At 37.6% G+C, this 26529-nt stretch overlaps 2 protein-coding genes across 3 annotated transcripts in view; one reads left to right on the forward strand and one right to left on the reverse strand.

Moving 5' to 3' along the window:
• The window catches only part of isoQC (iso Glutaminyl cyclase), an 85937-nt gene that overhangs the window by 37686 nt on the left and 21722 nt on the right, over positions 1-26529 (reverse strand). For both annotated transcript variants that reach the window (XM_089091219.1, XM_089091220.1), the window contains exons 3-5: positions 24685-24831; positions 20009-20278; positions 16455-16619 (exon numbers count right to left, since the gene is read on the reverse strand). In XM_089091219.1, the coding sequence (XP_088947345.1) occupies positions 16455-16619; positions 20009-20278; positions 24685-24831 (582 nt within the window). The remainder of the gene's footprint in view (positions 1-16454; positions 16620-20008; positions 20279-24684; positions 24832-26529) is intronic.
• LOC148951620 (uncharacterized) lies at positions 1847-10141 on the forward strand. Its single transcript, XM_089091222.1, has 3 exons — positions 1847-1899; positions 4733-4914; positions 9956-10141. The coding sequence occupies exons 1-3, from the start codon at positions 1894-1896 to the stop codon at positions 10083-10085; spliced, it is 318 nt and encodes a 105-aa protein (XP_088947348.1). The 5' UTR covers positions 1847-1893; the 3' UTR covers positions 10086-10141.

The following is a 26529-nucleotide window of genomic DNA, read 5'->3' on the forward strand; positions in this document are numbered from 1 at the left end:
ATTTTACAACATTACTACGGGCCACACATTTTTATGCAAATTGTTTTCAAGACGTAGGCCACAATTTAATAAAATAATCGATATTTTCTGTATCCGTTCCAAATCTTTTTAACTATATAGCAAACCAAATACAAAATCCAAATAAAACGGAATTTTGATACTGTGAGCTCTTACAGGCAAACCCTCTCACAAGCCTGGAGCGATCAAACTTCATACGTTTTCGAGGAAAATACCTGAAGAGGAGGGGGTAAGAACTTTTGAAAAAATATTTTTGTTAGAAAATATATTGCAGCTTTTGTGCACTTTGTCTTTGATCAATAGAAAAGATATAATAAGTAAGGATAGGAAATTGGTGACCCTGGCCTTACCTCTTCTGGAAAGGATTTCTGGGTTTTAGCCCCCAGGAGAGATTTTCGGGCTCCTCCAGATAGTTGTATACAATTATCTTTCTAATTTGTTTTTGTCTAAGGTACAAACCGTTCAGGGACGTAAATAAGAGGGGGGGGGGGCTGCAGTAGCTCCTGCTCCTGTATTGCGCAGCTCCAAGTAGCTCCTGTAGCTTTTTTGGACATACTTGCAGCACCTGCAAGTAGCTCCTGCATTGCACAGGAGCTACTTGATATATGTCATATATTTTAAGTATTTCCCAAGGGTGACAAGGTTGTTAGAAACAATAATCTACCCTTAATTTCCAAATGCTGCGTCTTAACGAAAAACGCAGTGCAAGCTACTTATTTGACTTACGGGGAAAACGAACAAAAATACTTTGAAATCCCAAAGACGATCAGAAAAAAATTGTAACTTCCCTTAGCTTGTCTTACAGAAACCAACAAAGAGAAAAATCTAAAAAAAAAACAAACAAACGAGACTGTGGCCAGTGGAGAGAAAAGAAAACACAAATGCAAAACGACGCGGATATTTCGCCTGTATCCAAACAAGGCGTCTTCAGCACGAAAGGAACACAAGAAGAACAGGATAAAAAAAAACCAAGATAAAACTAAAAACCAATAAAACCACCACCCAAAAAAAAAAACAAAAAAAAAAAAAAAATGTACAATTGGCGCAAACTGATCCACGTAGGGAAAATATGATATTATAGAGTTACTTCAGTGAGGACACCAGAGTCTTTCATTTCATTTCCGAATCTTTCATTTGTCTTACAGAAGATGAGTTTCAATCAATTTGCTGCCGTTGAAGTTACATTATTGCCACAAAATAAAGAGCAAAATCCTACAAAGTGCAACAGAATCTTACAGAAATAATCCGTTCTTCAATATAGTTCATTTTCCAACAATTAGTCGATCACTTGATTTCTTGGCACATTTTCTGACATGCCTTGGAAAATTTTTATTGATTGTGGATTCGCGTTTTACCGCCAAAATACTGGTAAAAAATCGTCCGCAATTCGCAAAATCGTTGCTTTTTCCTGCAAAACGCAGTATGTGGGAACCCAGGGCTTACATTCATGAGAATCCCGTTCTTTCTTTAACTCGGAAGTTCGACCACTTTACAAATAAATATACTGATACTAATAAATGGACTTGAATGCAGAAATTTCTGGGCACTTTTCATGCACATTATCAAATAAAACTTTTAATTTATTATTGTCCCCATGCCAAAGTAATTCTTGCGTATGCCTGACGAAGTTACAACCTTATAACCCGGACATTAGATTTACACGTGGTTCCAGTTCATAGAACAAAAAGTCAATGGTTTTTTACACGTGTGAGCAGAACTTTACTAATTGTTCCAGGCGTTGAACATTGTAGAGCTTTAATCTCCCGAAGGCCGTTACGATTAACTATATAAACCAAACGAATCTGAGTATCATATAACCAATTCTAATCCAACTTTTAATGGTGATAAGTTTGGTTTAAACTCACTGGTTCCATAATGAAGGTTGGAGGATTATTTGATTGCTTTGCTTTATTTTACTTTTAACGTAAAAAACACTCAGCTAATATTTGAATCTAGTGTGTTTATTTTTTGCATCATTCTGGAACTGGAGTATTTTTAGGGCTTAATTTCCCATTTAGAGCCTTAATCCTTAAAAAAAAACAAAGAAAAAGAAAGAAAAAAAAAACTGCTGATCGTCGAATACAGTGACGTAACTAGGCAAGGCCGTACCCAGAGGGGGGGGGGGCTAGGGGGTTTGACCCCCCTCCAAAAAAATGTTTGTCTGACTCGTAAAAACGTAACAAAAATGGATATAAACAAATTTTGTATGCGTTCCCCCCCCCCCCCCCCGAATTTTTTTTTGAGTAAAACCCCCTCCGAAAAAAACTCCTGGGTATGGCCTTGTAACTAGGGGAGGGCAAGGGGAATGGCTGTCCCCGGCCGCAGCCTCTGAGGGGGTGCCAAACAGATTTTTTTTATATCAATACCATGATCTTACTTATATTGTGGTATTGATGGTGGCGGAGGGGGAAGGTGCAAGAAACGACATTGTCCTCGCTGAAAACCCTAGCAACACCTCTGTTTCAATATAGTATAGTGAATGTTCTTGGTTTCGATATTTCTGGAACAGGAGTGTTCTTAAATCAAGGATTTGGAACTGAAATGCGGCAGAAAAGGTCATGGAGAAGAATTCAAAGGAAATTAGACTTCTTTGGAGCGGATAAAGAGAGAAGCTATGAACGGGTTGGGGTGAAAGAGACCCGCAGCTATGTTGACTTCTGGTAGCTTGGTGCTGCAGTAAGTTGTTAGTAGCAGTACTCCTTCCTTTAATAGACAGACTGCTGGACATTACGACTGGACATTACGCTGGACATATGGACATTACGACTCCATAGAATAGCTGAAAGTATAAATTCAGACAAGCCAAAAGAAGAACCCCATATCTCTTGCGTGCTGACTTCCCATTTCGATAAATCAATAAGGAAGACGACGATGAACTTCCTTAACTCGATAAGGAACACTACACTCCGATGAAATTGAAACAGTTCTAACGTGGTAACTCTGTCCAGAAATGTCGAATCTTATCTTTTTCTAATAGACGTCTAGAAAACGATTCTATGAATACGGAAAAAAAAAAAAAAATGCTCATGAGCACACAAGAAAATTCTGTCAGCGGGGAGGGAACTTGAGCTCAATTTTCTGTAGCTTTCATTCGTTTTATCTTTTTCAAATTTGCTGAGGAAAAAAAGGGATTCTAAATAACAGTTACACATATATATATACTTCAAAGAAGCAAATTTGCAATTTTTGAGCTTTCTTGATCAAAAAGCGGATACGACTATTAAAACTACACTGATTATTTAGGAGAATTCCATATCAAGTTGACTGGGAATAATTTTAGTCTCGTACGCCCCCTCCCCAACGTACTTTCTCATGTGACTAAAAATCATCTTCACAAGCCGAAAAGGGGCACTTTCCGCCAGCTTGTCTTTAGATTTTACCAGTAGTAGGCTAACTTGTCTTTGGCAGTAGGCTAAACTTCAAACTAAGCTGTGGAGGTCGAGATGATAGGTGTTTCTCACTTCCTTTTTATCTGTCTGGTAACTAGGGATGTTTAAGGCATTCCTATATACCTTAAACATCCAGGATGTTTTAGGAGGGAAGAGGTTTGTATCTCAAAAGGAGGAGATGTGGAGCAAAAAATGCCCAAAACCCTTTTTTCAATCAAACTGATGTTTCAATAAATCTTAAATTTTATTGTCGAAGAGAAACAAGTTGATGGATGTATGTCCATCGTAAGGTAGCAGCTCAACTGTAACCGATGTCCAACTGTTTCTGATGTTCTTGAACTTGTATTAATAAATAGCCTTTTAAATTTTATTTAAAAGCATTGTATTTAGAAACTTATGAAGAAGTTAGGGACCTAGAATAAGAGAAGACCTTGTGAGGATGTAAATTGTTCAGTTTTGAAACCTGCAAAAAGTAGGGAAAACTATTGTTTATCAGCTGTTTTATATCAGCGTATATATTTGCTGTTTTCTTCTGCTTCTTATTTTTCTGTTCTCTTCTGTCCTTTTGACTATATTGGGACTCAGATGTGAATATTCAAATCTGGATGATCCAACGTGTAAGTCCCCTCGCGGTCCTTGTACATGTGATTTAACTACCTTTACATGGTTAGAAATTGCTTTCAACAACGGAAAGATCACCTCGATTTGTTTAAAAAAAAGAGTATCAGAAGCTATAAAGTTATTACAAATATACTGTTAACATTTTTAACAAAGCCTCTCCTCGGATCTTAGCTTCCTCTTAGTTACATCATGGAATTAGGGAATTTATTTGTACAAATCTACAAATAAATCTGCTATTTCACATTCAATCTGACTTTTTTTTTCTAGTCCTTATGAAAGATATAGTTAAGCCCTTTCCGGAAAAGACAGCAATTACTTCTATATAATATTCAAGTCGAAATCATTTCTTAAAAAAGGCTCGCTTCTTTTCGCTATTCAATACATACAGATTTTTGCACATTTTTAATGGTGAAGGAAATTCCCTGACCCCGATCTATCTAAGGCCAAAGGAAAAGGAGGTCGTCCCCGAATGGAGGGGGAAGAGGTCGTCAGAAAGGATTTCAATTAAAACTTCTTGAGAGGGTGTAAAAAGGGAGGCTTTTAATAGATTGGGATGGAAGAGGAGCATACGCAGCTGTTTTAGCCCTGGGCAGCTTGGTGTTGCAGTGAGTTGTTAGTAGTAGCACTTGTAATCATAAGCGATCTCACTCTAGAATGTATTTCAAGGTAAAAAAAACCGCGAAGTCATGGTTTTAAAATTGTAGGTTTTAGTTGTCGCCTCATTATGTGTTGCTGCTGCCATTGCTGCTTATCCAGCCAATAATTATGGCGGCGGAGTGCCAGAGCTCCCACCTTTAGGTGCCGCAGCTCAACATCCTCGGTACGGTCACGGACAAGCAGGATATGGAGATCAAAAATACGGGAACGACTATGTTATAGCAAGAAGGTACGCTTTTCAATTCATACATGATACCAAAAAATCCTCCCAAACTTGTAACTTTAATTGAACAGGGTAGAGCTGTAACCTAAGATACAAATTGGGAGGGAACGGAGGCTCATCTAACGCCCTTTTATAAAAAGTGTACCTTATATAAAATAGTACCTTATATAAAAATTACCTTACGAAAGTATTATATAAATAATTCCTGAGACCACATTGGCTAATCCTGACAGAACGAAAAAATCGTAAAGAAGAGAGAGACGAGGATAATAACAGCCAGTGAAGAATCGAAGAGAACTATGCAAATATCTGTCTCGAGACCTGCACTTGACCATCTTCAGTGCAGAATAATAAAAAAATACAGATACAAGTCCAAAGGGTAATGCAATAACACTGAATGATAATATAACACTGAAACTAAAATATGAAGGTAATTTCCTAGCAACGATGATATTATCCTTCGGACTTTTATCTGTTTTTTTTTTTTTTTTTTTTTTTTTTTTTTTTTTTATTATTCTGGACTGAAGACGGTCAAGCGGAGGTCTCAACCAAAATATTTGCATACTTCTCTTCGATTTTTCACTGGCTGTTATTATCCATATTTCTCTCTTCTTTAAGATTTTTTCTAAAGTATTATGTGAAGCAATAGTGTCCTATGCTTGCCGTCCTTCACAAAAACTTCTTGAGTATCAAGATTTTTGCTATAGGAGAGAAAATCTCAGACGATTTTTCGAAATTTTTCTGGAACCTGATTAGGAAACACATTTTATTATGCATTTGCTAGATGAAATATTAAAACATATGAATCTATAACATTTGGAATACCCTAGTCTATCAAATGGTCAGTCAGCTATTCAATTTGGCAAATTGTATAAACGACACGAAAAATTTCTACATCATTTTTTTTTATTATTTAGGGCAACCCTGGGGATGGTACCTAAAACGAACAGAAATTAAACTAAAAACAAAAACGAGTATTCTTTCAAATTATAGTAAAGGGCGACGTTAAAACTTAAAACCAACACAAATTTCCCGCATATGAGGGAGGCCGCTCCCTCAGCCGAGTGGATTGGTGCGCTGGATTTAGGATTCTTTGTCCGAGAGGGCGAGGGTTCGAATCCTAGTGTACCCAATTATTTGGTTCGGGACGAGGGTCAGTGGTGTGACTCTGTAAGCTCTGCCAGAGTCGACCCAGCTCTAAATGGCTACCTGAAGAAATCTGGGAAAGGTAAACAGTAAGGATGGTTGGGCCCCAACCCCCCATTGCACTTCCTGGCTGAAGGGCCAAGAAACGGAGATCAGCACCGCCGGTAGGACTGTAAAGTTCAATGCCGTATTCTTTACCTTACCTTCCCCGCTCCCTCCTCAACCTCTTTACGTTAAAGTTGTACTTTTTGTCCTATCACTATAAAACTTCAGCGTAAAGATCAAGGTCCAGGAGGGGAAAGACTTCCTCACATACGGAGCAATTTCTATTCGTTTATGTTCAATCTCGCTCTTTGCTTTCATTTGAAAAAAAACCTGATTTTTTTTTATCTATTCTACCTAACCATAAATCCATCTTCATACTATAACCTCTAACATCCATTAAAATGGCGGAATTTCCCCCTCTAGCACTTTTAGCAAATTAAAACATTATTTAACAGCACTTGACAAATAACCTAGCACCCACTTTTTAGACTAAATAACGTCGCCGTAAACCAATTTTAGCCGCAGTCCGAATTGGTCGCACTCGTGTCCGGAATGTCGTCATGTCCCTGATGCGACAATTGTCCTTGATGCCATGATCCCATGTCCGTGATGCCTAATTTTTTCATTCTAATCGCATCAAGTTGTCCCGGGTTTTTAAAAGCTACGTTCACATTTGCAACATTTTTATAAGATTATTTATGATAAAAATTTTGCTTTTTCTGGAGTTTGGACAATTAATTTGGTTTCGCTTCATTACTTTATTTTTCCTTAATTATGTCTCTAGACTAATCATTAAACGGTTGAAATTGGGCACAAGTAGAACTTCAGAGAGAAGGTTAATATAACCAGTTAAAAAACGAAAAAGTAATTGCAACACCGTCATGCGAAACCATAACCGACGTCAATCATAATTTATCCCATGAAGTGATACACCTTACGATTTTTAGTTTATTACATTTCTGATTTATTTTAGTAGCAAATCGGTAAACTATTCTTTTTTATAATTAAAAGCAGACAAAATTAACTTAGCATAGTTAATTATTAGAGTATATTCGATAAACTTTTAATCAATTTTACATATCCCTTAAATTACTTAGAAACACAAGTATCCGTTGCTCAATGGGTTCGTTCCCTGCAAACCACTCCCGTAAAAAACAAAAGGCTGGACACCTTGCTGCCTATCCTATCGTGTTCCTTCTAGTGTACGTGTCCACTGTATAAGTTCTAATTTTAAATAGATTAAATACAAAAACAACAAGCTTTTCGGCTAAAAGTAAGGAGCAACTTGGAAACTTTAAACAAACTGAAATTATTGCGTATATGAGGCTAGCGCTACATCAACTCTCACTCTTTACCCTAGTCTTAAATTTATTCAACAATTCTTCTGATTCAAAATCAACGGCCTTTGTGCTTCAAGAGTCGTTCCTAAACTATGATAAAAAGTCAACCAAAGTCAAGCGTAAAGAGCGAGGGTCGAGGAAAGGGCCGTCCTTCTCATATACGGAACGATTTTTGTTCGTTTTAAGTTGGAATGTTGATCCTTACTTTCCATTGAAAAAAAATTATTTGATTTTGACCGTTTTCAAATCATGTCCGGAAATCCCCTCCCTCCCTCCGCGGTTAAAATTTGTCCTTGAAGTTTCACCGGGAAACCTTTTCCCCACGGAAAATTGTCCCATAGAAAATGCCCCCCCCCCAAAAAAAAAACAGTATATTTCCTAATAACAAATGTCATGTGAAAAATGGGCAAATTGCATAGCTTACAGCCCTTATCCCCAGGGACAATGGGAGTTTATATCATCCCCAAAGGCATAGTTATTGGACCTTTCAACTATGCACAAACAAACGGCTATCTCAAAATTTTGATAAGATGTCTTTGAGGAAAAAGGAGCCTGGGAGGGGGCTAGTTGCGCTTAGCTCCTTTGGTTAGTTAAAAAGGGCACTAGAACGATTTGACATCGGTTCTAATGAACCATCACCGGATTTTCTAGGACTATTGGTTCGATACCGTCACAATTGGGAAAAAAGCAACACGCATTCGCGATCTTGCTTCTGGCAAAAAGTACTAAATTCCACATTTTGGTAGGTAGGAGCTGAAAATCTCTACTACAGTATTTTCTGATATGCTGAATATGATGGTGTGATTTTCATTAAGATCGCTTGACGTTTTTAGGCGTATTTTTCCTCTTTTCCGAAAATCAGGCGAATTTTCTCAGGCTCGTAGCTTTTGATGGTTTTAATTAAATTTAATGGATTTTATATATTTGGAATCAGCATAAAATCCAATTCTTTTGATGCATCTACTTTTATCAAAATTCAGATTTTTAGAGTTTCAGTTACTATTGAGTTGAGTCGTTCCTTATTTACAGCTCGCTACCCACGAACTGTTTGATAGGCGAAGTATCCTATCCACTTATTTGAGGAAAAACTTCTATGGAGAAATCAACTTATTTGAGAGCCCCAGACTGGGGTTACAAGTCCGTATATACAACCGTACGAAACATCCCATTTTCCGGAGAGGGATGATCAGGGCTGAGGCTTTATTTGTCCTTTTCCCCATGTAGCCTATTGATAGTACCGAACCAGAAGGTAGAGCCATTCGAACGTTATTAGGGCCATTCGGACGTTAATTACAAGTCACAATGCCTTTTTAAGTAGTAAAAAATGTTGAATTAAACTTCGAAAAGTACTAGTGTAGGCCGAATCTTCTAACTTTTGGTGAGAGGCAGTCCCGATCAGTAAAGAGGGAGAAAAGATTAAGCCCTAGTCTCTCTTTATTTACAGGATTATGTTTAGACTAAACGTACAATGTTGGTCACATTGGAACGGGAGTCAGCGGCGTGACTGTGTAAGGTTAGCGAGAGTCGCTACACAGACGTTTGTTCAGCATGCAAAAAAAGTTAGGTTACGTTTAAGAAAGTACAACCTGGGTGATCAGAGGTGGCAGTTATTTTTTTAATGCAGGAAATGTAGTTTTTAAGAGGACACGTTAGTTTTGAATATCGAAACGTCGGAATAGCATTGAACCCCGAGTTAAATCTAAGCGTAGAATGCGAGGGATCGATGGGGCGACAACTTCCTTCGCATTTTGCTAATCCTATTTTATTGGGTAAACCGAAGACACCTAAATGTCTTCGGTTTCAGTCTTCGGTCTTCGGTTCAGCTCTAAAATACCTAAATGAGCTCTTATTAGGGTTAGACTTCATGGGTTAGACTTCAGCGTAGAAACGTTAGCATATCACCAAAGAATCTTTTTTTTTTCGAATGAAAGTGAAGAGCAACATTAAATATTAAAAAAATATATATATATATATATATATATATTAATTATTATATTTATAAACTATATTAATTAAAGTTTCCAATACTGTATTAATCCTTAGTTTTAGGTTCTAGGGATTAGAAATTCCTTCTTATTCAAATTCTATATTAATCCTTAATTTTAGGTTCTATGGATTACAAATTCCTTCTAATTCCAATCCTATATGAATCCCTTAGTTTTAGCTTCTAGGGATTATAAATCCCTTCTTATTCCAATTTCTATAATAATAGTTAGTTTCAGGTTCTAGGGATTACAGATTGCTTCTTATTCTTATCACCGGTTGAAATAATGACTAGATCTTAATTTTCTTCTTTCTTAAGCGGATGATTCTGTCAGTCTGTCTTTGCATAGACAAGCCAAGAAAGCTACCCAACTTACCATAATGGCAGAATTAACGAATTCAAAATGGTAGAGTAAATCGATTTCGTCTGTAAGGGTTTCAGTTATAGCATCTAAATATATACTTTTCACTTCTGTTCTTAATTTCTAAGTAATAATTTCTAAATAAGTACTTTTAGTTATTATATGTTTCAGATATGAGTCAAGTACCCGAGGGCCCAACGGAGTTGAATCAGCATATGCTTACCAAGTTGACGGACAAACTGTACAAGTCGCACGAAGAGACCAATATCATAAAGGTTATGGATATAATCAACATCATTAAACTTAATCCTGTCCAGTTTTGTACCGAAATTTGATAATATACAATGAAAAACACTATATTTTCTATTAATACCAGATGATCTGTTATATAGGTCGGTTATTAGGAGGAGGATCTGTCTGTTATGTCTGCTATTAGGATGGGGATTTGTCTGTTGTTATTAGGAAAAGAATAGGTGTATTATATAAACATGTTATTAGGAAGAGGATCTGTCTATTATATAGATCGGTTATTACGAGTAGGATCTGTCTGTTACGAAGATCTATAATTAGAAGGGGGATTTGTCTGCAATAAAGACATGCTATGAGGAGGAGAATATTTCTGTTACATATGTCTAATATGTTCAATATGTCTAAGTCACTAGGAGGAGAGTCTTGTCTGTTACACAGATATGTTATTAGGAAAAGAATATGACAATTAAGACATTTTATTAGGAAAACGATCTGTCTGTTGTATAAAAATATTATTAGGCGGATGATATAACCGTCATATAGATCTGTTATAAGAAGGAGAATTATATTCCTGTTGGTCCTATATGATGATATATCCTGTTAGGAGGATGACAGTTCTATATATATATATATATATATATATATATATATATATATATATATATATATATATATATATATATATATATATATATATATATATATATATATATGTATATATATATACATAAATATGCTGCTATTGGTACTACTACTACTGCTTACAACTCGCTGCAGCACCAAGCCACCTGAGGCCAACACAGCAACGCATGCTCCTCCTTGATCCCAATCTGTTTAAGGTCTCCTAACGAGCCTCCTTTGCAACCTCCCAAGAAGTTCCAACTTCCCTGAAATAAATCTTTACGACTTCCTCTTACACAATTCTGGGAGGATCTGTTTTTCGTTTGGCCATCGATGGTTGGCTGAAAAGGACGATCTTTGGACGATTCAATTTTCAAAAGGACGATTCAATTTTTTTCGAACTTGGAACACACTCTAAGAAACTCAGACGGTTTTCACTGCTGTGGATATGTGCTGGCGCCAGGCGGCTGTTTGCTACAATGACTTTCTAGTAATAGTAGTAGTCATATGGACGTTCTTTTCACGTTTATGGATATATTTAGTAGTTATATGGACGTTCTCTTTTGCGAAAAATTTGGATCTAACTTAAATGGTCATTTTATAACATACACCGTCGTTTTCTTTTGGGGCTTCCAAAAAACATACTTTTCGGGTAGGTTCAAGGTTGACTCATTATGTAAGCTTATTTCGACCCATTTTAAGTTTTAATGTCGCTCTTTGATTTTCTTTAAAAATTCATTTTTGAGAAAATGTTTTGATAAAAAAAAAAAAAAAAAAAAAAAAAAAAAAAAAAAAAAAACAGCTTTACCAGTTTTTTTTTAACCTCAATCTCATACGTCGTTTTCCCCAAAACTTTTCCTATGACCGGCTTTTATAAGGATCTAAATATGAAAAAAGAAATAATATAAATGTGCAAGACTTAAACAGATAAAAGTAACTGAATAAGGGCACAGGAGGGAGACTCATTGCCCTCCTATCACTTTCGGCCCTTAAAAGGTTACTAGAACTCTCAATTCCAACTTGAATGAGCCCCCTCCAAAGTTAGACCTTGAACGCGAGAGTTTCACCAAGTTCCACCTTTCACCAAGTCTCACTTGGAGCCACTTATTATTATTATTATTAAAGATAATTATTTCCAAGATTCTATGACGGAGCTGTAGGCTTAATTAACGTGTGTATTGTTCCTAATGGCTGTGCAAAAGTTACTGGAGTATGGGAAGTCATTGGATATACCTGCGGGTGAGAGGGGAGGTCAGGGGATCTTCCTACGACTGAGGGACACTGATTCTCAAAAGTATATTCTTGGGCTAAGATTCCCTAAATCTCGTTGAGAGGTTCTTCAGATAAATGTACAGAGAGGAATTAACCTTCTTTCACTTAGAGGAATAAAATTGAGCTAGACATCCAATATCGATACTGAGGATACAACATCCCCTCTATAATGTGGAAATGTTTAGAATGTTAAATAAAAGATTACATTCATACGTTTATCTGCATATATTTGGGAGGGAGGGGATATACACTAGGAACATAATGTGTCCTAAAATTTCTCCTTGAAAGTTTAAAGAGCTGAAAAGTTAATATTGGAATTTCAAACCCTCTGCCCCCCCCCGCAATTTTTTTAAGGGTACGATTTTTTAAGGGAGATTGCCATTCTCGAGGCATGGGTATACAAAGCTATGATTGAGCATAGAGAGCGGGGCTTCAGTGGGGTGGCTCAACATAAGCAACGCTAAACCTTGAACGAACACAAGTCATCCCCGCTCACATCCTGTATATGAGCGGGGAGGACACTTCTAATTTAACCACCATTTTACGCTAAAGTCTCATAATATTATAAATATAAATCATACTGTCAACTATTTTACAAAACTAGTGGAACAGGAAGTTTTGCAGCAGCCTTGGATCGGCTTTCCTAACAAAAAGTGCTGTAGGAGCAACACTTTAATTTTAGCTCTTCGCCATCGATTGAGCGATTACCACATAAGTACTTTACTAATAAATACGAAACTAAGTCATTGCCTTACCTTATTATTAACAGTCGTTCAGTAGCCACTTGCAAGAAGACACTTTCCCTACGCTAAAATGTACTGGAAATGAATAAAAGGTATACCAAATAGGGGGAGTAGCCCTCGTTCCTATAGATGAGCAATTTGTACGATTCTTGTTTACATGTCATTGTTTTTGCAATAGAGGAGAAAGTCTTGGCTGTAGGTATTCATCTCAAAAATTCAAGTGAATGCGGACACCATGGCGCGGAAGGTAAGTGGAGCTCAGAAATGGTCGACACATCTGAAAATCCATCCGATTCGTTCCTTGGCATTAAATTACCATTAAATTACCTAAATTAAATTACCATTTGTCAAGTGGATTTGACGTCGGAGAAGAGGAATACATCTCTGAAATCAACATGCTCATAAATCTCATTGGCCCAGGGTACTTGCTTCTGAAATTTCAAGCCAATAAATACAAAAATACCTTCCTGCCATTCTGCTAAAAAGTTGGTAATAGAAAGTGGCCTTGAAGGCGCCCGGTGCCCATTTTGTTCTACGCATAATATAGATAGAACATCCTTGTATGATCCCGCTTCAAACAGGGCGCAATATGCCTAACTATCTGCTAAGAATGTAGCGGTGAGACATGGAGGGGTTTCCATGTGACCTTAGACCCACTTTGTGCCTAAATTCATACAATTCGAAAATCATTGTGAATTTTCAATTTAAACAAGGTGCAGTATGCTTTCAGTTCCATTTAACGTTGTAAGTGGTAGGGTTGAAGTGGTTGATGTGGCAGCTGTCCCATTTGACATTCCAATAATACAGACTGATAATCCTTACGTGATTCTGTCAAGATAAGCTACAAAACACCTGATATCTACTAAAAAGTTGGCATTGATAGGGGTGGGGGGTGTGTTGAAGGAGATAAGGGCCTAATTTATGCCTCTATCAATACAGACTGAAAATTTTGCTTGGTCCCGATTCAAGAAAGGTGCAACATGTCTATCTTTTTGCTATAAAGCTAGTAGCCAGAGGGGCAGGGGGAATGAAGGGAGTTCTGGCTCAACTCTGGCATAATTCTGGCTCAAATTGGAGTGCACGGTATTGGAGGGTCCTATGGGTTTTTGATGGTAAAGAGTGGAGGCACCCTTGGTTCTCCGATCATATCAATTTGAAGTCTTAGTGCGATTTTGGCTCAACAGGTTGTAAAATGCCTACCCTCCTGCTAAAAAGTTGGAAGTGGGACGGGCGGTAGGATATTGGAAGGGTCATAGACCCACTTAAAGCCTCCACTAATACAGAATAAAATTCCTTGTGCGATTACGCTTCAAAAATGTACATCATGCCTACTTTTCTGCAAAAGAAAAATTGTCAAGGAGAGGAAAGGGAGTGTAGGAGAATCCATTGCCACACATTTTGCCTCCAATAATGCTGGTTCAAACAAGATGTACAATGCCTACCTTTCTATTAAAAAACAGTAGGGAGAGCATTGTTGGTGGGCAGGGACCCACTTTAGCATTCGAATCATGCAGACGGAAAATACTTGCATGATTTATCTTTAAACAAAGGACAACATTCCAGACTTTCTGCAAAAAAAAAAAATGGTTGTGGGAGGCACAGGGGAGGGTGACGGAGGGGACATGGGCCCACTTTGCACTTCCAAATACTGGTTCATTTTGACCCTTCAATCATTCAAATTGAAAATCCGTACCTAAAATCCTGGCTCAGAAAGATGAAACATGCCTACCTCGACCAAAATTTAAGATGGAAGGGACAGGGTAGTGACAGAAGGGCCACAGGCCTACTTTTTGCTTCTACCTTGTTTTTGCGATAAGTCGGGACTCAATTCTTTTTTCAGCTGAGTCATTATCTAATTTTTCGGTGTGTACGACACAAAAAATTGTAAGTTCAAGGTATTTTCAAACTGGCGCATTTCAAAAACGACTTTTTTTCCACAAAAACTGATGCAATTCATCAGCTTTACAATCATCCGCTCTTGCAGAAGTTTTGATTATCATTAAAAAGAAAATTGTGTCTCTTTTAGTTCAGAAGTAGTTTTTTTTTGCCGTGGGCCAACTTTCTAATATGCTACTAAGAAAGTAGCAAAGGATTTTTATAGAAATCATTTATTAAATTTATTTTTAAGATTTATTAAGATTTATTAAATTCTTATCAATCGACAGATGAGTCAATGAAAAAGTTCACATATTTTTCAAGGAGTGTAGGTCTTTTCAGAGCTTTGCACCTATTTTTCGATTCGTTTTTTATACTTCAAACCTTCTACTATTACTTTAGTACTTTTCAAACTAAAGTAGCTTAACTATGGACCAGCCAATGAAAAATAACAGTGTAAAAATGGTTCAAGTAGCTTTTGTCCTTTGTGGGCAGCCATGAGGCTTGATGGTAAGATTTACAGCGTTGGCAGTTTCTTAATACTTTGTCACTAGTCTTAGAAACTAAGCCTCATTCGATTTACTTCATTAGTTAACTGATTTATATACCAAATAATTTCTGTTCGTTTTAAGTTTTAATGTTGCTCCTTACTTTCAGTTGAAAAACTAGTTTTTTTATTTAATTATAAGTGAACTGAATGTGGTTAAGTAGTGTTTCACGATTGAAGTATGAGAGGCTGCCGAAAATTGCGTTCTTTGTCAATGAAGCTTTCAAAATCAGGACGTCCTTGAACGGTGCAAAATTTCCATGACATTCTTTTACATGCTCTCTGCTATCACCCGAGCAGTTTTCAAGTAAGCAAGTTTAACCGAGGCTTAAATAATGACGAAAAATTGCTATTGAGTTTAGAGCATATAGAAGGATCACCGTATAAACACAATCCATGTTAATCCGTATAAACACAATCCAGGGCGGCACCCTCCAAAAAAGTCCTGCTGTCAAATCAAATATCCAGTTTGAATTCATCTGCAGTTTTGTGCTTCATTTCCACTATTTGGAGTAGAAGCCCCCCAAAAGCGAAAAACAATGCAATGTTTTAACAAATGTTAAATGTATTTGTCTCGTTCTATTTTCGGGCTGTACATGCAGCGTTATGCTAAGCTCTGCTGATTAGTAAAGGTTCCAGCTTGTTTGAGTATGGTGATTAATGTTGCAAATTTTTATGATACAAAATTTTGATCTCCCAAGTCATTATCGGTAGGCAGCCCAGCCACCTCAGCCATTCATCGGTAGACAGATTAGCCAACTATCAATTCTGGTGCATATTGTTTGAAAAATGCTCCGTTCGGATAAAATTTTGATCTTGTAATTTACGCAAGTAGATTTATTTAACATAATTAATGTTTGTAGAGAAATATGGGCTCCTTTCAGGAACCAATGTGCTCATGTCAGTGTTTTTACTTTCATGTATATATGTGTTTATATATTTATAGCCCATCGTACGGAAAGTAAAAAGATGGAGTACACTTAAGACGAAGATAAAAAAAAGAATCAAGACTTCAAACATGTAGGCCGAAGGCCAATGAGGTACAAACATTAATAGTTACAGAGAAACCATATACTACAATGAGCTACACAATTCTTTTAGATTTTGGTTGCCATATTGGCGGGACCAAGTTGATGGCTAATAGAACAGCGATTATTTCCGTTTCAATCGCCAATTTGGGCAACGTGCCAAAAATATAACCCTCTAGGTAGGAGTAAATAATTTTTTTAGAATTGTTAAGAAAGCTCTCATCTTAGCTTGCCAATTTCTTTCCTCGGCCTACATGTTCCTCGGCCAATGTTAAAATAGAATACGACAAAGATCGACCACAAAGCCTCGTGGACTTCTAAAAAAAATATCTTACTATTCTCTCAAGTTCGTTAGTTCCAGCAGCGTTGCCAGGTGGATAAGGGGTGTTTTCCCACTTGGAAGCCAAATGTCTTGCACCATAAATTGAATCTTTTGGTCCCCATCTCACAAAAGCTTCTTCGCCATCGAAAAATATAAATTGAAGGGTTATGTCACTTCCCTAAAAGCAAATTAAGTCTTTTAACAACAATAGCAGACCTAATTGATTACAAAAAAAATACTTGAAAGAAACATAACCCGCATAAAAAAGATAACTAAAAAAGATTAATTGAATATGATTGATGGCTTCACTAAAACGTTGATAACGCCAAAACTTCGTTTACTGAGATCAGAGCCGTATCCAGTATTTTTTTTTGGAGGGGAGGGGGGGGGGTACAAATATGTTTTAAAACACATCAAAAATTTTGTACGCATTTTTGTCCAGGGATCCTTTTAGGGTCCCTGAAGAGCGTTTTTATGAATTGGAAAAACATTTGGGGGGGGGGGACACAACCTTCCCCGAAATTTCAGGGGGGGACCGGCCTTAACTGAGATGTGTCTTTTGCACTAAACACGGTAGCATACCAGTAATCACCTTTAAAGGGTCTTTGAAGCCGTTTTAAGTGACTTTACAGTTTAAGGGGATTTGTAATTGGGATTTGGGTATAAGTTGCTTTCCAGCATTTTGTGAAACTTTTTCTAAATGAATCCCTAGAAATTACAAATAGACCATTTTATGTGCGGTCGGTAGCGGCTCATTAACGTGTACTATAGTATTGAGTACCGTCATGGAAAAAGCGGGGTGGCGAAGAAGCAATACTACTTGGCAGTTTTCAAATTTGGTGGTAGATTTTGTCGGAAAATACCATTTTTACACGTAGAAATACTTTTTGCTCAAAGAAAAGCTGTCAAAACACAAGTTGTGCTGCTAAAGTGTCGACAACTTTTGGAATTCTGTCGAATTCTGCTACTGGCAGCTTTGGAACTTTGTTCATACCTGATTGAGCACTACGTATATATGTACTTACATGTACTGGAATTGTTGGAGTGAGTTACTGGGGACTCATAGCGTTAGAAGAACTTAAATAATACTAGTAAGTTTGTTCTTTTAAGAGTTTATTTCTAGACACAGTTTATACTTTGAAATCATGTGCAACCTTTCTGCTTTACTATTATCCTATCTTATTTCTGAATGTGGTTACTTTCAAATTGGCACAGCCCATAAACAGACTATTTTTGCCCCAAAACTTAATAGCTTCATTTTCCAAAAGAGAAAGAGATATATACAAACATCTGTTGTCAAATAACATCTTACTGTGATAAGAACAAAAATACCTTCAATGAGCTTTTATTATGGAATTTATGACAGTTTCATAAGTATGTTATGTATACATTTCATTTATGTTACGTATTATGTATACATATCTTATGTTACATATTACAGCCATAGTATGGACCTCTCTATAAAACTGAGGATTGATAAAAATTTTAGTCTATAACCGCGTTGCGCAGCCCTTTGGGGGGACAATAAATCTAGTAGATTCTATTTCATTTTATCTGTGATTATGAATGGTTTCAATCGGGGGTTCCTAGCCCTCCCCCCCCAACAGGCTCACCCCTTTAAATTTTTATGAAAAAGCACTTCCTTGGAATCCTTAGAATCCCTTAGAATCAACATCGACATTTTGCTGAAACGCTACCCTAAGTATGTATTATGTTAGGGATTTAACACCCTCGCTTAATCTATACAGCTGTATCTTACTAATTCTTTCCTCATTATACTATATCTTATGTAAGAATATAGAACTATACTGGAAAGTGTCCGAACCGAGCCGTCCTAGCCGAGTGAATTATTGCGCTGGATTTAGGATCCTTTGTCCGAGAGAGCGAGGGTTCGAATCCTAGTGTACTCAATTATTTGGTTTAGGACGGGGGTCAGTGGCGTAACTCTGTAAGCTCAGCCAGAGTCGACCCAACTCTAAATGAGTACCTGGAGAAATCTGGGGAAGGTAAATAGGAAGGGTGTGCGAAAGCACAGGATAGCTGGCCCCCATTCTCCCGTTGCACTTCCTGGCTGAAGAGCTTTGAGATGGAGGTCAGCACCGCCGGTTCGGACCTTAAGGGTCTAGTGCCGCATCCTTTACCTTTATCTATACAGGAAAGTGTACCTTCCTAGATATAGACATCCTCACTCAATCTTTTCTAAAATCATTATCATAAACGTTTTTTCGCATACCCAGGGGTGCAAACATCCTAGATATCTTCACTTAATCTTTTCTAAAATCATTATCATAGACACTTTTTTCGCATACCCAGGGGTGCAAACATACTGGATATCTTCACTTAATCTTTACTAAAATCATTATAATAGACATTTTTTTGCATACCCAGGGGTGCAAACATCCTAGATATCTTCACTTAATCTTTTCTAAAATCATTATCATTGACATTTTTTTCGCATACCCAGGGGTGCAAACATTCTAGATATCTTCACCTAATCTTTACTAAAATCATTATCATTGACATTTTTTTCGCATACCCAGGGGTGCAAACATCTTGGATATCTTCACTTAATCTTGTCTAAAATCATTATCATAAACGCTTTTTCGCATTCCCAGGGGTGCAAACATCGTAGATATCTTCAGTTTATCTTTTCTAAAATCATTATCATAAACTTTTTTTCGCATTCCCAGGGGTGCAAACATCTTAGATATCTTCACTTAATCTTTTCTAAAATCATTATCATAAACGTTTTTTCGCATTCCCAGGGGTGCAAACATCCTAGATATCTTCACTTAATCTTTTCTAAAATCATTATCATAAACGTTTTTTAGCATTCCCAGGGGTGCAAACATCCTAGATATCTTCACTTAATCTTTTCTAAAATCATTATCATTGACACTTTTTTCGCATACCCAGGGGTGCAAACATACTTGATATCTTCACTTAATATTTTATAAAATCATTATCTTAAACGTTTTTTCGCATTCCCAGGGGTGCAAACATCTTAGATATCTTCACTTAATCTTTTCTAAAATCATTATCATAAACGTTTTTTCGCATTCCCAGGGGTTCAAACATATTAGATATCTTCACTTAATCTTTTCTAAAAACATTATCATAAAAGTTTTTTCGCATTCCCAGGGGTGCAAACATCATAGATATCTTCACTTAATCTTTTCTAAAATCATTATCATAGACGTTTTTTCGCATACCCAGGGGTGCAAACATCCTAGATATCTTCACTTAATCTTTTCTAAAATCATTATCATTGACATTTTTTTCGCATACCTGGGGGTGCAAACATCCTAGATATCTTCACTTAATCTTTTCTAAAATCATTATCATAGACATTTTTTCGCATACCCAGGGGTGCAAACATCCTAGATATCTTCACTTAATCTTTTCATTTTTTTTTTATTCCAGGGTTGCGAAAATCCCCTAGCTCGGAGTCTATTGTTTAAAATCTTTAAAATCATGCACAAAGAATATTTCACAAGTGGGAGAGAAAGAGGACGATTTTTTCGAGTTCGGAAACCACAACTTAAAGTGAAGATACTGAATGCCAACCTTTCGTTTTAGAGCTGCAAGTTCAGATCTAAGATCAAGTGCCAGTTGCATCATCATACCACAGGGAACAGCAGAGTCGGTGGCACCAACAAACAAGCCATCAGAAGAGGGTTTACTATCATAATGGCATGCCAATACGAGTCGCCGTGGGCTCTTGGGGTCCAGTGTTGCAATAACATTTGTGAATTCCTTTGCCCCAACTGGGGTTTGGTCTGTAAAGGCGTCCATTTCAACTTGCCAATTTAGAACCTTCATCCAATTTGAAATGTGCTGAAATAATTTAAAACTTGAACTATATATGATATTATATACATTTATTACCTGTCGAAACTGTACAAAGCAATGACTGGCAAAGTATATGCGCATTGTAGTTGCGGGAGGGGTAGGGGGGCTAATCATTACAAAAATATTATTTTGAGCTGTTATTGGGGAATAAGCGTGATTTTTGCCTGGTTCTGCCCGGGTGAGAAATTTACTACCAATGCCCGGGGTAGAAATTTGGCTCAACACGAACCAAATAAATTGAGCAAAATAGTTTAAAATTATGAAAATATTAAAAAAAGGAAAAAAAAAGAAAGGAAGCTAAATATTGCGCTTTTATTTGAAACCGATAATTAGCGACAATTGGCCTTAGAACAATGACTGTACACAAAGGAGGGGCAATACGAGACATTTTCTACCCTTCAAGGGTGGAGAACCCCCCCCCCCCAGCAAAAATTACCTAATCAGAAAATTGGCTACAGCACTCAATAGTAATAATACATTACAGTAACAACATTATACCACCGAGTTTAGTAAAGCTCATCACTCTATTATGGAGGCTTCAGTCATCCATCTAAAAATAGCATAATATGAATCTTGTGTGAGAATACTGGAAAAAAGAAAAAAAAAATCATTCATAAATTTAAAGAGTAACTAGTTGGAGACTGTCAAGCTTCAACTTTCAAAAATTCTTTAGGCAAATTCTTCAAAGTCTTTGTTTTGGACAATACTTACTTGTAGCAGAACTCAAGCATCTCCACTCTCCCTGGCGTCCAGTAGCTTCGTCATTGTAGTAAGCCAAGTCTCGGTCGTTTGCAAGCGGCTCAATCAATTCGAGCCAGGACTTTTTCTATCTTCGTCCATACTTCTTGAAGCCACGATTGGGTCTAGGTCAGCCTTGATACAGGCAAGTCATGTTTTATTTTGTCTCCCATGTCACTTTTTCTATCCCGAAAGGGCTGTACATCTTAGGGCTTTATTGACAAAGGTGTGTCGTGGGCGGCGAAGTGTATGGCCGAACCATCGGAGTCTTCTTTGTTTAATTATAGTGGCCAAATCTGTACGCTGATAGCAGATTTTGCGGAGTTCGACGTTACTGACACGATCACGGAGTTTAGTGCCAATGATTCTTCTTAAACATAAATGGTCAAATACGTTTAGGGCTTGAATGTCGGATGCTTTCATAGTTCATGTCTCACAGCCGTATAGTAAGACAGACCGAACAAGGGCCTGGTAAATCCTTATTCAAGTCTTCAGACGAACATTTTCCTGGTTCCATAGAGAGTGATTGAGCTGGGTGAAGACTCCAGTTGCTGAAGTAATTCTTGACTGTATTTCTGATGTGCATCCTCCTATTGGGTCTACTAGAGAGCCAAGGTACTTAAATTCATGCATCTCGTCTATGGGCGACTGTTCTAGTAAAATTGGTGGATCTTGAGATGATAACCCGGACGCCAGGACTTTTGTCTTCGGGGAGCTTAATTTCAGGCCGACCAGAGAGGATTTTTCAGCTACCTACGATAGCATAGATTGGGCTTCTGAACGAGATTCAGCTAAGAAGTAAATACCGTCGGCGTAGTCCCGATCGGTGATCACAAAATTGAGACTCACTTCAAAGCCTGAAAAAGTCGTCATTGCTCTGGTCATAATCCAGTCGATCACGAAATTAAATAAGACGGGAGACAATATACATCCCTTCGGATACCAAAATCAATTTGGAACATCGAGGAGAGTTCTCCACCGATCTGAATTTGGGCTCGCGTATGCTGGTAGTATGCTTGGATAAGTCTGACTATCTTGCCTGGTACTCCATCCTCTGTCATGGCCTTCCAGATTCCATCCCTTAGAACAGAATCAAAAACTGTAATAAAATCTATGAAGAGAGAAAGTGCTGGTTTCTGGTGTTTTGCCCTGTGTTCAAGGGTTTGTCTTAAAACGAATAGTTGGCCAATTGTTCCCATGCCTGGGCGGAATCCCGCTTGATTGGGTCTTGTCTTTGGGTTGCGCTGGATACGAAAACGATTATGTAGCACTATTGCAAATAATTTTGCAGCAATACATATGAGAGAAATCCCAAGATAAATGCTGCATTTTGTCTTTAGCCCTTTTTTGAAGACTGGAAGGATGATAGGATCTCTCCAATTCATAGGAACCATCTCTACTTTCCATATACGACAGTTCAACTTATCAAGCCTGAAGAAACGTGCTGCCCCTATATACCTGTAAAGTTCAGCTAGAATGATATCGGGTCAAGCGGCATTATTGCTTTTAAGGCAATTGATTGCTTGTTGGACTTCATGTAACGTGGAAGAGCCACATTCACGTCATTGTAAATACTGCTAGGAGAGTTTGGTTCCTGCAGGTCATCAGGGACTTGGATTATGGTAGCGCTGATTATCATCCATCGCCGTGGAGAGTTGGTGATGGTTAAGTAGTTTGTCAAATTGCTCCTTCGAATGATTTATTCTTTTGGGATTATTCGAGAATAACTTGCCGTTTTCATCTTCGACGAACTTACTAGTAGGCTTATGTGATTTATTCCTGATTGATTTTGGGAGCTGATACATCTTCCTGGTGTCTGATTTAGAGGCAGCGGCTTCCATGTCTTCAGCGATTTTCTCCCAGTACTGGTTCTTATCATTCTTAACTGACTGGTGGCACTCTCTTCTCAAGCGTTTGAACAACTCCGATTTTCTGTCCGATATCTGTTGCTTGTGCTCAGCCAACTGAATTGTGCGTGTTGACATCCACTTTTTGGATAGTCTTTTGCGGTATCCTATCTTAGTAGCTGCAGCCTTGTGGATTGTATTGCGTATGGTCAACCACTCCTTATGCAAACTTTGAGTTTGCTCGTCGTTCGCTTGCACTTGGAGAGCTTCAAAGCGGTTAGACAACTCTAAGCAGATTGCCTGTCGTATATTACGATCATCGAAGCGATTGGTATCAAATCTTCGTGGAAGTTTCCTCTTGGGGCGTGCTATAAGTCATGACTTTAGATCTAACTTGACTAGAAGATGATCCCACCCATGTTTTGAGTCAGTATCTGCTCCAATGTACGATCTACTATTCGTAGCCATTGATTTCCAATGGCGGGACATGAGGATGTAATCAATCTGGCTTTTTGCTCTACCATCTCTTGAATACCATGTGGCTCTGTGGCTGGGCTTGTGTTTGAATAAGGTATTGGTAATGACCGAATCCTTCATCATGGCAAAGTGAAGAAGTCTTGATCCCCTGCTACATCTAACTCCAAGACCGAAGTGATCAATAGAAGAATCAACATTGGATACTTTTCCCCAAATTCTAGCTTTAAAGTCACCTCCAATAAAGATGAGGTTTCTTTGTGTTACTTTCTTAAGCGTAAAAGTTAAAACTTGATAGATAAAGATCTGCTTAACTCTCCAGCGCGTCTCTGGTTGGAGCATAAACTACAATAACTGATATGTTGAATAGATGGCCTTTGAATCGCCTTCTTGCTACTCTATGTGAGATGGGTTCCCTCTCTAAAAGTGAATTCGCTGATAAGGGGCTGAAAATGATGCCCACCCCACCATACGCAGATCCATCAAAGGATCCGGTGTTGAAAAAGGAGAAAAAAGCGTCGTCCTCAGGAGTTCTAATCTCTAAGCCTTCCAAAATGCCGTTGATTTGAGTTTCTGTAACGCACATTATGTCTATGTTGTAACGCAACAATTCCTCAGCGATAAACGGTTGGGTAGTTAGGCATTTCATCGAGCAGACGTTCCAGCACCCTAAACTGAGGGGTTGTCTATGTTTCTAAAGTAGCACGTCAGCTTGCCAATTTTTCGGAGAAGGCGCCAATGAAACCATCAACGCATCGCTTGCCGGGGATGCCGTAGTATGGGTTGGACTCTTTATATTGATTTGCAGTTGGACATTTCGTAGAAATATATTTAACCATGCAGATCTTCACTTCCTGATGGCACCCTCTGCGGTTTGGATCATCTAATGACAATCTAATGATACAAAATATAAAACACTGCAGGAAGATGCAAGGAGGACACAAACCTCCCTGATCAGACAAAATTAAAACCACTAAAGTTTTAAAATATAACCATTATTTTTTTTTAAATTTCTTCATCCTTTTCAGGCATCTATAATAAGATCGGCCTCTTAAACAGATGGCGGTTATAATAATTTCTTATTCTTGGAAATATGAAGTTGCATTTTAATGTTCAACTTGAAAATCTCAAATCAAGAAAAATAATTATGAAGATAAACTGAGCATTCAATCCTATCTAAAAACAATAAAATTAGCCTTAATACCATAAAATGATAATAAATATTTGGTCGCCAGACAGACATGAAGGAGAAAAAGAGAGAAGAGACATACCCTCCGCCCTTATTCGGAAGGATTTGTCTCTATGTATATCGTAGAAAATGGTTCTACATACCTCACGAACAGCTTTGTGTCCAGATGTCCCAACAACTCTTGGAATAAGCATTGGGTTTACAATATTAGAGAAGGAATCAATATTTGAAATCTTGGAGCCAAAGATTCGAATCCCAGTATCTGATAGAAGCCCAGCTGGTCCCGATTGCTAAAAAAATGCAATTAATCACTAGGAAAATATAAGGCTATATACATCATGACAACCCTCACAATTTTTCGATGGCGGGGGGGGGGGGAGATATGAGAAAACCGTCTTTTATACGACTTGAAAACTAAATTCTGTAATGACTTAATAAAACTTCAAATTGATACACAAATTCCAAAAACTATACAGAGTTTCAAGACTTTGAAGAAAGAGAAAAGTGAGGATTAGTCTTTAGACAGAATTTTAAGAAACATTTTAAGGAATTTAAAAATAAATTTCTTGTTAATTATTGTCTCGATTTATCACTAGTTGTACTAAACCAATTGTGCTCAAAATCCTCCTCAGGGCCAAGCTGTGGTGTTTTCTTTTGTGGCTGGTGAAGTATTCCCCACAGTAGAGTGCAGACGGTCTTGTATCATATTATCATACTTTCCAGTTTAGATTAAAGCTTATTCCAATAGGCAATACAAAGAACTCCCCCTAAAAAAGTCCCTCCGGATCCCACCCTAAATACTAATGAAATTAATCCATTTTTGCCCCATCTTGGCTGGTCAAGCTCTCTATCACAAAGCTCACATGAAAGCTCAAATTCTGAGAATAAGACAATGATCAGTGTTGGAGCTAATGTTACCATAGATGATAATAGCTTTCAAGAGGTCCTTTCTAGGAGCTCCAAAAAAAGGAAAAAACGTCCCCAATCAAAAGTATTTCCCCTCCCCCTGTCCAAGTCTCTCGTTCCCAAAACTTAGGCATTTACCTCAAAATTACTCCTAATACCCCCTTTGAAATAACAAATATTAATACAATGAGGGTTTCAAATTTCAAAATGTTAAAATCAATGTTTTCTCTTAATATTCACCGTGATGGATCTTTGTTAATAGCTGTCCAAGATCAGAAATCAGTAGACATAATACTTAATCTAAAATCTCTTCTGAATACCCCAATTAATTCATCTAAATGGAACCCAAAACAATCCACAACAAAAATAGTAGTATATAATGTTCCCCTAGAAACACTAATTCAGCAGTTAAAAGAAGGGCTCTCAGATAGGGCTGGTAACACAGTCCCTGTAGAAGATGTCACTCAACTGGGCAAATCCAGCTCTTATGGGTTAAAAACAAGTAGATCTTTCTTATTTACACAGAAGGAAAAAATTAATATTCCAGAAAAGTTATTCTTACTTGGGCAAATCAAACCGCACAAGGAATACAAGCCAAAGCCTATCCAGTGTCAGAAGTGTCTGAAACAGGGACACACAACAAATAAATGCAATGAAATTCTCCTAACCTGTAGTAATTGTAAAGGGTCCCATCCTAAAGAGTTGACAACTCGCAAAAACACTCAGCCTACATGTATCAATTGTAAAGGCCCACATGAATCCACCAATAAATCACAATGCCCTGCATATAAAAAAGAGTACTAAGACTCCAAATAGTAAGAGAGAAGGCCATTCCATACCCTTTTGCAGCTATGGAAGCAAATGCTGCCCAATCACACCAAATAAAACCTATATTGAAACCAAATAAAACTCTCAAGTCAAACACTCCCAATGCATCAAGTACTCCTTACAAAACACCATCCTTTAAGCCCCCTAGCTCACATGTCTATCAGAAAGAATCACCAAGCCAACAAGCCTCCTTTCCTAGTGAGGTGAGGCCGGCCTGGCACCCCCTCCCAACAAGAAACAAACCATAAACACAA

The sequence above is a fragment of the Artemia sp. Qi Xiang Cuo genome, chromosome 6 (genome assembly GCF_049724085.1).
Source record: "Artemia sp. Qi Xiang Cuo chromosome 6, ASM4972408v1, whole genome shotgun sequence".
Lineage (NCBI taxonomy): Eukaryota > Metazoa > Arthropoda > Branchiopoda > Anostraca > Artemiidae > Artemia > Artemia sp. Qi Xiang Cuo.